This window comes from Dendrobates tinctorius, unplaced genomic scaffold (assembly GCF_039654945.1).
Source record: "Dendrobates tinctorius isolate UK_male_01 unplaced genomic scaffold, ASM3965494v1 ptg000063l, whole genome shotgun sequence".
Taxonomy (NCBI): domain Eukaryota; kingdom Metazoa; phylum Chordata; class Amphibia; order Anura; family Dendrobatidae; genus Dendrobates; species Dendrobates tinctorius.
In genome coordinates, this window is record NW_027361731.1 from 11,726,403 (window position 1) to 11,739,161 (window position 12,759).

At 48.2% G+C, this 12,759-nt stretch overlaps 1 protein-coding gene across 1 annotated transcript in view; it reads left to right on the plus strand.

The window, feature by feature from the left end:
* Positions 1 to 791: 791 nt before the first annotated feature.
* LOC141093959 (uncharacterized) overlaps positions 792 to 12,759 on the plus strand; it is a 36,940-nt gene continuing 24,972 nt past the window's right edge. The window contains exons 1-5 of the mRNA XM_073579635.1: positions 792 to 806; positions 3,341 to 3,490; positions 3,620 to 3,799; positions 3,883 to 4,006; positions 4,090 to 4,187. Coding sequence (XP_073435736.1) covers positions 792 to 806; positions 3,341 to 3,490; positions 3,620 to 3,799; positions 3,883 to 4,006; positions 4,090 to 4,187 — 567 coding nt within the window. The remainder of the gene's footprint in view (positions 807 to 3,340; positions 3,491 to 3,619; positions 3,800 to 3,882; positions 4,007 to 4,089; positions 4,188 to 12,759) is intronic.

A 12,759-nucleotide genomic window follows, 5' to 3' on the forward strand; every position in this document is an offset into this window, starting at 1 on the left:
TTCCCACAGTACCACCATCCCCCCACACACAGTATAATCTTCTCACAGTACCACCATCCCACCACACACAGTATAATGTTCCCACAGTACCACCATCTCACCACACACAGTATAATGTTCCCACAGTACCACCATCCCCCCACACACTGTATAATCTTCTCACAGTACCACCATCCCACCACACACTATAATGTTCCCATAGTACCACCAGTTCACCAAACACAGTATAATCTTCTTATAGTATCGCCATACCCCCACACGCAGTACAAAGTTTCCACAGTACCATCCCACCACACACAGTGTAATCTCATACTACCGTCATTCCCTCCACACTATAATGTTCCCACAATATCAGCTTCCCACACACACAGGATAATGTTTCCACAGTACTACAATCCCCCACTTTCTAATGTTCCCACAGTACTGCTCCCTACATACACAATATTGTACCGACCACCAACAATTAATAAATACTCAGCCTCATTCTTGATGCAAATACTAATGAACCCAAGATCTATTGGAGCACCCCCAGGGTAGTGGGTTTACTCGGTCCCGGGCTGGTGTCTTAAAAGGATGTGTCACGGTGACAGTGACCCGGTCCGTGGCCCTGAGTGTCCATGTAAAATAAGAGGATAGATGCTGAAGTTTATGTGCAGATAAGTTTGTGATGCCACCTGTGGTATCTGGTCAGAGGTGACCAGCGCTGCAGTGCAGATCCTCTGGGACAGATGGTATGATGCAGTAGAGGTGTAATAGCTCTCCACAGGCAGAGCTGTAGTCCCAGGGCAGTGATGGTAGATGTTGAGGTAGATGGTGCAGAAAGAAGGCAGTTCCAAAGCTTTTCTCATTGTTTTCTGATGCTCATAGATGCCCGCTTCAGTGCTATGTCCTCCAGGTGAGGGGCTCAGCCAACTCCCAGGCAAGTAAAGTACACCTTTCCAGCACTCCTGTCCGTATGTGCCTTTTCTAGACGTCTCCTTACTAGCGCTAATCTGAAGTACTTTTAGTTATGAATTACACTCTAGTTCCTCTTTCTTGCTGTTACTTAGAACTCCCTCGCATGACAGGTAGCTGTAGCCTACTTCAGGGACTCCTTACAATCATGTCCTGGCTCACACATGTTGCTACAGTGTCATCGAGTCTTAGTTGGGAATAAAGCGTTCACAGCTTCTATTCCTCCGGCTTCTGCTGTAGGATCATTAGCATCCACGCAGCCTCGGATTCCGGCACCCGGCCTTTGGCGCATAAGCTTGGAGAAGGGCTCCGGAGAAGCTTGGAGAAGGGCTCTGATCTAGCCCCAGTCCCCAGCTCTCCTCCACACATCCCATTCTTTCCTTTCCTTCTGGAGAACGCTTTCTGCTCCTTTCCTTCCCAGCAGCTCCAGCTCACAGGGAGCTGCTGCATATATGTCCTCTCACTCCATCCCTCTCTGGGGAACTGATCCTGACTTCCTATCAGTTCTCCCGCTCTCTAGTGCAACCTAAGCTCCACCCACCTCCCAGCACCCTTCATGAACCAAGCAGGGGTCATAGAGGGTGCTCTGCTGTTCTAAGGTGTATGTGCTGGATGCAGGTGCTGGAGTCTGGTCAGGTGTCTCCATCTTACCTGGGTAGTGGGATACTACACCTCAGGAGGAGGTGCAGTACCTCTGTGGTGACTGAACCCTCAGGGGCGTCACACTAAGAGATATTTACCACATGATAGTTGGATAGGCAGGAGTGTAGAATCCAAAACAGAAGCCCACTTGGTTGCTATGGTGCCTATGAATTGATAGGGCTCAGTGGGGTTTGGTATTAGTCACCCTCTTCTTCCCATCATCACAATTTCAGGGATATCCACACTCTCATGACGGTGATACCACTGAATAGAATAGTGAATCAGGGAGTCAGAAGCTCTTGATCCACCATTCAGCCCTTCGCTTGTGAGTCTGAGACTTCGTGCACTGCAGGTACAATGGCGTCACTACATCAGACCTGTAGTATGGAGCCTCAGTACTCACAGTGCACAGACTGGAGCAGTTCTCCTTGGGAACCTACATCTAACTATCTACCTCCTGATGATCCTGTTAGGAGAAACGCGTTGAGGTTTTGCCTATCCATCCTCAAAACAATCTTTGATTATATTTTGTTGATTTTGTCATGAATTATGCCTTCCAGATATATTATTATGTCACCCTTATGTTTTACTATCAGTTATATCAGGGCCTATTGAGGGTGAGCCGTCGTGGAGCGGGGGCACCATTCCGCTGACCAGTAGGGTGCCAACCTCCGCTGATAGGAAGGTACACAGTTACAGGGAACAGGTAGTTAGGCACTCATTTGTTCTGCACACGTCACTTTATTGTCTTTGTCAATTGCACTGTTTCTGCAATTTTTTTCTATTGTTGCCTACCCAACTACTACTTTTTTGGCAATTCCTACACATTCCTTTCCTGGTTATTTGAGTGACCGCGTGCTGCACTTATCCAGGGTCATCTAGGAGATTTAGGGTACAGCTGTCGTTGAGCGGGGGCGCCAATCTCGATTATGTTTAGGGTGCCAACCCCTGCTGGTAGGCAGTTTGATATCAGGACCCCCCATTAGGGTTCAGTAGGTGACACGGTTGTTTGTGTTTTTGTGTGGTTGTTTTGTCTGTGTGGTTGTTTTGTCTTTTATCTAGACTGTAATAAAGGTTGTTTTTTATATTCTATATCTATACTTTTGTAAGGCTCCTTGTAAATACAATTGAAGTTTTTTTACCTTACCGGTTCATATACTTACGCAAGCCGCATGCAGAAATAGGTGGAGCTGACCGGAGGGGGCGGGGCTTCACGAGGGAAGTCTGCAGCCCTCCGTCCGCAAATGCGAAACAAGCCTAAATGAGACGAGAATTAGCGTTATGGAAGATGAGTCTATGAGAAAAATATTCAGCTGCTGATTCCGAGGGAGAAACTGCTTGTTGTCTGTGGCCTAAAATATAATAATAATCTTTAATTTTTATATAGCACTAACATATTCCGCAGCACTCTACAGTTTGCACACATTATCATCACTGTTCCCGATGGGGCTCACAATCTAAATCCCCTATCAGTATGTCTTTGGAGTGTGGGAGGAAACTGGAGAACCCGGAGCAAACCCACGCAAACACAGGGAGAACATACACCTCCTTGCAGATGTTGTCCTTGGTGCGATTCGAACCCAGGACTCCAACGCTATATAGGTTTTATTAGTAGATGTAAAGAAGAAAACTAAATACTGTAAAATAATAAATCTCCTCATATGTTTCCCTTATTATCTCCAGTAATTGTATTATTACACAGGATTTTTATGATGTTACATCGGCTCATCTTCTTCTCATTCAGATCTCTACAATATCGGATCCTCTCAGTGAAGATCTTCTACATAAGAGAATTTTCCTGATTTACCCATCAAGGAAGGATACGGACAGAGACAAGATGGCAGAGAGGATATTACACCTCACCCTAGAGATGCTCTTCCGGCTTACTGGAGAGGTGAGAGATTCTGATGACGTCACATTACATCATTCTTATCTATGGGAATAACAGATGGACAGAACTGGAGAGGTGAGGACTCTGGAGATGTCTGTAGTGAGATTTATTAATGTGTCTCTCCATAACCAGGATTACACAGTAGTGAAGAAGACCTCTAGTGAACACTGTCAGGACCCTGTGTCTGAGGGATGGGGAAGACCCCTGAGCCCAATCACGGGGCCTCCACCTTATACCCTGATACATGAGGACATCAATGACCAGAAGATCCTAGAACTCATCTACAAGATGATTGAGCTGCTGACTGGAGAGGTGACACTGCTGGGAATGCTGGGACATTATACAGTAACACTATGAAGGGATCGGGGGGATGATGGTATCATTGTATGTGTCAGGTTCCTATAAGGTGTCAGGATGTCGCTGTCTATTTCTCCATGGAGGAGTGGGAGTATTTAGAAGGACACAAAGATCTGTACAAGGACATCATGATGGAGGTTCCCCAGCTCCTCACATCACCAGGTAATAGACAGGACTAAATACACACGGCCTATAATTATCTGTATGTAAACAATGAATTCAGACCCTGTATGTGTTTCCTCCAGTTCTATCCAGTAAGAGGACAACACCAGAGAGATGTCCCCGTCCTCCTCTTCCACAGGACTGTAAACAAGAAGATCCCAATGCTCCTCAGGATCATCAGGTAGATGGAGAGAAGGTGTAATGAAATCTCACCTATGATGTGTAGACGACTGTGAAGGTCTTGTGCTCAGTCTTCTTTTATCCACCAGTATTATATGTTTTATACTTGTGTAATGAGAGCGGTGGAGATGGCATGACAATGGGTATTCGCGATTCCTATAGAACTCCTCCCCATCCACTTTAAGCTTGCCATACCCATTAAATTACGACTTGCACACCTTTATTGGATAAATTGGCCACAGCAGCCATTTATTAACATTTTAACAAAACATTTATAAACAATGTTGCCAAAGGAGGGGTGGTCCTCGAGGCCCAAGAATTGTAACTGCCACAGGTCAATGACCCCATAAACCTTGTCCCCAGAACGAGTCCTGCCTCTAGCCGCTAAGCACCAACTCAGAGACACTAATAGACCCGACCGGACAATATCCGCCCGAAATACCAGCGTATTTCCGCTTCTGTTCCTCGGTGTGACCATTATGTTCCGTTCCACATTAATCCGCCCAAGGGGGAGTCCAGGACCTTACAGATCCCCCCCCTCCAAACCGCCATTTCCTGGCACCACCAACCTCGAGGACCACTCCTGCCACGGCTGCCATGACAAATGTACATAAATGTAAACATTTCCTAGTGAATCGGAATTCTTAACCCTCTATACACCCCGTATCTATGGTTCCTGAAGACGATTCCACCATGACCCAAATAACAAAGGGCGGATGGGTGGGAGCTTGTTACTAGTGTGATGGGGCACCTAAAATGGTTGCCCCACTCAAATGGCTATGCCTTCTTATAGTTCTCCCCCTACTTCCCCCCTTGTGACCCCTCCTCCACCCTGAAGCCTCGTCCCCTTGCTATTATTCAAAACCTTTAACCCCTTCCTTACCAAAAACCCCTTACATGTAACTTTTCCTATAGTTCCCCTCAACCCTGTCATGTCGTCCTCCCTTCGATTGCCTGCGGCCCAGTACGGCCTCACTTGACAATGGGTATTCGCGATTCCTATAGAACTCCTCCCCATCCACTTTAAGCTTGCCATACCCATTAAATGACGACTCGCACACCTTTATTGGATAAATTGGCAACAGCAGCCATTTATTAACATTTTAACAAAACATTTATAAACAATGTTCCCAAAGGAGGGGCGGTCCTCGAGGCCCAAGAATTGTAACTGCCACAGGTCAATGACCCCACAAACCTTGTCCCCAGAACGAGTCCTGCCTCTAGCCGCTAAGCACCAACTCAGAGACACTAATAGACTCGACCGGACAATATCCGCCCGAAATACCCGCGTATTTCCGCTTCTTTTCCTCGGTGTGACCATTATGTTCCGTTCCATATTAATCTGCCCAAGGGGGAGTCCAGGACCTTACAGATCCCCCCCCCATCCAAACCGCCATTTCCTGGCACCACCAACCTCGAGGACCACTCCCGCCACGCCACCAACACAAATGTTCTGACCCCTCAAACATTTGTGTTCCGCCACACTTTTAAACGTTTCTCGATGCCCTCCTGAATTGCCAAACACCATAAATCCAGTCCGATCGCATTCAGATGGATACCATCCTTCCTCCAATAATCCCCTTTGCCCGCTTCCAAATCCATGTGACATACAACTATCGCCCCATTCCTTGCCATAAAACGGGACACTGTACGATTTACTTTTATCCTCGCCTTATTCACACCTCGGACCGATCGCGCCCCACACCACACTTTCCTGGGAATGATGTCCGACCAGACCACCAAAAGCTTGGGAAACATGGACCACAGCCTCAACATGTCAAACTCAATATCCCTTATTAAGTCCCTGCATAGTCGCCTTCCCAAATCGTTGCCCCCTAAATGGATCAACAGCACATCCAGTGTCCGATCTAGACGAATAAACCTATGAAATTCGGGTATCAGTTGTTTCCACACCATACCCCGTTTACCGATCCACCTCAAGATTGCTAAAGTCCTCGGCACATCAAGCTGCCTCCCATCCGGACGAACGTCAGCTCTCAACGCCGCCCAGAATACAAAAGAATGACCCATGATTCAAACGAGCAGCTCTCCTGACTCTGAAACAAATAAGAAACAAACACCATAACCACATTAAGTAGACAAACACTAGACCAAATTAGGGCGTACATATGAACGAAACCTCACTGATTCCCAATGACCAATCCTCCTTACCATGTCCTCCCCCAGTCCCCTCCTTGCAGCCTCCGTAGCCGCACCAATCCGAAATGAATGCCCGCTGTACTCCCTTGCTGGAATGCCCCCTCTTTCCAAACACCGCCTGAATATTGTTAGGAATTGAAAACGAGATAAGAATGAGCCATCCTCCTGAACTAACAACGGGTCCATAATCGATCCCCATCCTGCTCCGAAATTCCTCATACAACTCACTGGGCATAACGGAGACCCGCTCACCTCAAAAAGTACCATCTTACAACCCCTACCTTCCCTATCCGTCTTAGAAGAATGCAAAATTATTTCTAACTGATCCCCATACACATCCACATCCTGTCTAAGCAGCCCCCCTTTTTTAAAATGGGAAGGGCTCACCAATTCCCCCAACCGAAAGGCCCCAAAGAAAAGGCCAATTTAAACAGAACAACCTCGCCCAGCGAAGCACAAACATCACTCAAGTTCTCGCCTAAAATTAACAGTACCTCATAGGAGGTAAAACCCTTCAGTTTCTTATCCATCCCTTCACTGCTTGTAAAACCAAAAATTACTTAGTTAAATCCCACAACCCCTAAACTTAAAGCCGAAAGCCAATCCTGACAAAAAATTATTAAGCTTTGGCACTGACCAACCCGATTCCCAACTATGTCCCAATAACAATAGCAACCTGCTCTCATCCTCCAAGCCCTCCCCTAATTTTAGCTTCCAATCCTCCCAAACACGCCAAGTTTTTGAATAGTGAGACTATGTTCCCGCTACCAATGACCTGGAAAACAATTCTCTTACTGCCCTGACAGAAGGTTCCATAATTCCTCCGGGCATGCCAATCCCGTTGGTTCCGCTTGAGGCACCAGCTCCCGAAATTGATCCCACTGCGAACAGAAAAGAGCTTCAAGTATAGGATATTTTATTTTTGGCTGGCTCTCGGCCGTAACCCAGAGGTTGAAACTCAAGCCCACTCACACCAAGTGCTGCAAAACTTTGACCACGATTTGATCGGAGGATGACAACAAATTTATGGTCCTTACTGCTCCCAACAACTCGCAATTGAAACAAATTTTCCTGTCACGTACCAACTCTCCCCATAGCAATAGAGCCACCACTACCGGGAAAACCTCACGTACCACCTGGTTAGCCAACAACTCCGATGGCCACCGTTCCACCAACCACATACCGCGAAAAACATGCAAAAACCTCGATCACCGGTTGAAATAAGCATGCCCAGGGACTCAGCCAACACCACTGGCACAATCCAAATCGACTTCCCGTTGTAAGATTCCAAGAAAAGCGCCCAAACTCTCAGGTCACCTTTCAGCTCCTTTTTTAGACGTACAAAATGCGACGGCGACGTAATCCCAACTGTAGCCAAGGAAAGCCTCCTGCAAAAGGCTCTCCCCATCGGCATAATCCGACAAGCGAAATTAAGCTTGCCAAGTAATGATTGAACCTCTCTCAACGTTGCTTTCTTCAAGCCACATATCCGATTTACTGTCGCCCTCATATCCAACACTTTATCCTCTGGGATCCTACATTCCATTGCGACGTAATCAATCTCGATACCCAGAAAACTTAGTGACGTGACTGGGCCCACAGTTTTCTCTGCCGCCACTGGGACTCCAAATTTTTTTTGCCACAGTCTCCATTTTGTGAAGCAACCCGGAACAAGCATTCAACTGCGCAGAACCCATGAACAAAAAATCATCTAGGCAATAAATACAGGAGCTAAGCCCAGACACTTCCTTAACCGTCCATTCCAAAAATGTGCTAAACGATTCAAAATACGCACATGACAGCGAACACCCCATTGGCAAACAACGATCGACGTAAAACCCCCCATTCCAAAAACACCCCAGCAAATGCATGCTGTCCGGGTGAACCGGTAGCAGGTGAAAAGCCGCTTCAATGTCTGTCTTCGCCAACTGAGCTCCCTGACCGCACTCCCTGACCCAAGTCAATGCCAAATCAAATGATGTGTACGAAACTGAACACATTTGCGGGTCGATCCCATCGTTAACCGACAAACCCTTTGGGAATGAGAGGTGATGTATCAACCTGAATTTGTTAGGCTCTTTTTTTGGCACTACCCCCAATGGTGAAACTCTCAAATTATCTACTGGCGGGGATCCGAACAGTCCCGCCATTCGACCTAATGCCACTTCTTTATTCAACTTTTCCGTGACCACTTCAGGGAATTCTCTCGCCGACTTTAGGTTCTTGGTTGACAACTTCACCTCAACATTAACAAAGGGGATCCGAAACCAGTCCCTAAATCCATCGCTTAACAAGACCGCCGCCTCTTTATGTGGGTACTTATTTAGATAACGATCCATCTCTGACAGGCGTACCAGAGTCACCCCTTTTTTCAATTCCATCGGACCCTCTTTGTTTCCCTCCCCTAAAGCACTTTGCTGCCCCGTGACTACCTCCACATGAAGAACATTCATGTTTGAACTTACATTTTGTCCCGAATTTACATGCACCATCGTTAAAGGAAAAGCACAGTCCCTTCTGCAATGCCACCGAGTGCCCTGACTGTCCCGGACTCCCGGTGCCCCCGGAAAAAAGCTGCGATCCCTGTCCTGATTTGACCGGAGCTGTTACTCTCATCCATAGTGCTATGTCCTTGTGGTCCCAGCGGATGCTAGGTCTAACTGCCTTCCGCTGGCGGAATTGTTCATCGTACCTAAGCCAACCTTGACCCCCATAAACTCTATAAGCCTCCCCAATGACGTCCATATAACAAAAAAGGGATGAACAATTCTCCGGTGATTTTTCCCCAATCACGCTAGCTAGTATAGCAAATGCCTGTAACCAATTAGAAAATGTTCGGGGGATGAGCCGAAACCTCCTTTTCTCTTCATCCTCTTTTTTTAGTCATCCCTACGAACCCTGTCCAAATGAAAGCGATCCAGTGGGAGCAACGAAAAAATTTCCACGTACTCCCCCCCTCCATATTTTTTTTCCTAACCTCCTGTTTCAAGTGTGCCCCCAAAGGCCCCTCGAAACAAACGTACACTTCCCCTTTTGCAGCATCATCCAAGCGCACAGCTTCATCTTTCTCCTTCTCACCCCCCTCACCTATAACTCCTCTTCCCACTGACTCGTCCCCCACCAATGCTTCCCTCGTTGCTGTGCCTGGTACTGCACCTAATGAACCCGGCGGCCCATTATTCCCCGATAACGGTCCCAGCGGCACACTATTCACCAATGGTCCACTGTCCCCTGCTGACCCTGTCCAAGCTGACAGGGGTGACGCCTCCCCCTGACCTCTCCCCGCATCCCGTGACCTAACCAATTCTCTCAAACCCTGGAAAAACATCCCCATGCCAACATTAGCCCCCCCCGCAGACGACTCCCCACGCGCATTTACATCAGAGGCTAATGACTGCTGCAAGTAAGTTACGGAGTTCCTCTCACCTAGCTGCCTGGGTGCTGTGTTCCCAGCGGCCACCGGTCCGAGGTCCTGATGTCCTTGGTCCGTGCTTGATGTCCTCCTGTTCCTGGGAATAGCATTTGACGGAGTTCCATACAGCCTGCCAGGACTGACCGCTGCGTCCACCATGGGCATTATTCGCTGTAATGATGCGTCTTGCCCCCCTGACAGCCCTGGGGGTGTAGAGTGTTGTCAAGGGGCCATGTAACCCATTGCCCCCCTCCCAGCTGCTGCATCCCCCCCGTCGGGCAGAAAACCCCCCTGATAGCCAAAACCCCTACCCTCCCCCCCTGCCCTATCCCACGCAGGCATACCCCTTTGCCAGTCTCCCTGATTACTAGCAGCAGCAGAAGCAGCAGCAGCCATAGGGTGGGCGAGTGTATGACTCTGCCACTCACCAGCCGCTCTGCGTTGGGAAGTCTGCACCGCTGAAGTCCCCACGCTCAGCCATGCAGCATGATGCACGCTGGATGGTACTGCTGCTCCTGCGCTCCCGTCCCCGATTGCAGCCGCTGTGTGAGCGGATCCTCCTCTCCTGCTCCCGGGTGGAGGCACCGTGGAAACCAGCCCCCGTGCTCCCTGACGTTCCCAACGAGCTGGGCCCGTTCCTGGCTGGGCACCAGCCGCACCTGCTCCCGGCTCCCTGGGGGTCATAGACGCACGTGTTGAGGGGGAAGCCGACACCTCCCCCCGCTGCAGGTCCCACCTCGACACAGGATTCCTCCCAGCTCTCGGTCCCCGTGCCCTAGGCCTGCGGCACGAGGCCCCAGCTGGAGGGTCCCCGGAGGGGCTCCTAACGGCGCTGAACCCGGGGGGTTACCTCTGGGCTGAGGCTGAGTGGTCCCCCCTTCCTGCAACAGGCCTTGTAGGGAAGCCTGTAGCCATCCTGCGCCCCTGGAGCTCGCAGCCGCTCTCAGCTGCTGAAGGATCGCTTCAACGTCCATAATTTAAGGTAAGATCACAGCTTGTTACTAGTGTGATGGGGCACCTAAAATGGTTGCCCAACTCAAATGGCTACCCCTTCTTATAGTTCTCCCCCTACTTCCCCCCTTGTGACCCCCTCCTCCACCCCGAAGCCTCGTCCCCTTGCTATTATTCAAAACCTTTAATCCCTTCCTTACCAAAAACCCCTTACATGTAACTTTACCTATAGTTCCCCTCAACCCTGTCATGTCGTCCTCCCTTCGATGGCCTGCGTCCCAGTACAGCCTCACTGGATTAGAGCCGATCGTAGATGTGACTTCTCCACCTGACTGTGACTTTTACAATAATAAATGCCCCCGGGCCCGCACGTCAATAGTTAACAGATGCCAACCAATTGGAGGCTGGCAGCTGACGTCAGCCGCAGCGTACATGTCGCCGGCGTCTGACGTCACTGTCGTTCGCCACCGAGTGCGCGCTTCAGCTGCATGGAGGGAGATTCACTGCTGGAGTGTGGCCAGTTAAGGAGAACATGTTTTTTTTGTTTTTGTTTCTCATTTTTATTGAAAGCGGAGCCAGCAACCCGGGGCAGAATGGACGTGGGGGGCTGGGGCACAATGTGAGACACAGGGGCACAATGTGAGAAACAGGGGCAGAATGTGAGAGATGGGGGCAGAATGTGAGACATGGGGCAGAATGTGACAGTGAAACACAAGAGGGGGCAGAATGTGAGACACAGGAGGGGGCAGGATGGGAGAAACATGGTGCAGGATCATGGGGCAGGATGGATATAATGTAGACAGATGGGGCAGGATCGGGAGATCATATGGGGCAGAATGGATTCTCATGAGGGCAGGATGAGAGAACATATTACTGGAGCCAAGAATGAGACACACGGGGGGCCAGGGTGGGGGATATTATTACCATAGGGGCTAATTAAGGGATACTATTACTGCAGTAATGTATTTATTTTATTTTTTTGAGGATACTGTTTTAAATGGGGGGAGGTCCTGTTACTGTGCAGAGTGACACTATGTTGCCTTTTTTTCTTCATCTGGTATAGTGTAGAAGTTGGGGAAAAAACGAAGTAATGTGTTCTGCAAGTGGAGCTCTAGATAACTGTGCTATTTAGAGTTTAGTGTCATCTGCAAATATTGAAATTCTACTCTCTATGCCCCCTACAAGGTCATTATTAAAATGTTAAAAAGAAGCAGCCCAATACTGACCCCTGTGGTACCCCACTGCGAACCGCGACCCAGTCCGAGTGTGCTCCATTAAAAACCACCCTTTGTTTCCTATACCTGAGCCAGCTCTTAACCCACTTACACATATTTTCCCCTATCCCCATTATTCTCATTTTATGTATCAACCTTTTGTGTGGTACTGTATCAAAAGCTTTTGAAAAGTCCATGTACACCACGCCCACTGCATTTCCTTGGTCCAGTCCAGAACTTACCTCTTCATAAAAGCTTATCAGATTAGTCTGACAGGAACGGTCCTTCGTAAACCCATGTTGAATTTGGGTCATGAGGTTATTCTTCTTCAGATACTCCAGTATAGCATCTCTTAGAAAACCCTCCAGGATTTTACCCACAGTTGAGGTTAGGGGGTTAAACTGCCAGGATTTTTATTGCAGCCGCACCTGTGCCATCCCTGCGGTGTACATCTATGTTCTGGGGCCCAAAAGGGTTAATTTTTTTTAAACAATTGTTTATTGTGTGAAAAAATAAAATGTGTCTTCTGCTTTTTCCATGTTATTTTTCTTTTTACAAGAATTGTTGGAGCCAATTTTCTTTAGAAACATTTTTATATCTGCTTTATTTCTGGTGTTTTTCTCGTAATATAGGAAAGTCTAAGGCGAGAAATAAACCCCATAAATCGCTGTACATGGAGACTTTGGGATCAGATCATTTCTGTCCTTGGTGTTTGTGGGAACAAAAAATCTTTTATAAAAGCCTCAAACTTCTGTGTGTGAATCAGACATGAGATCTAACGTGATAGAAGATTACAGTGCAGGGAAGACGGGAAACATTCATATAGACGGCCGGTG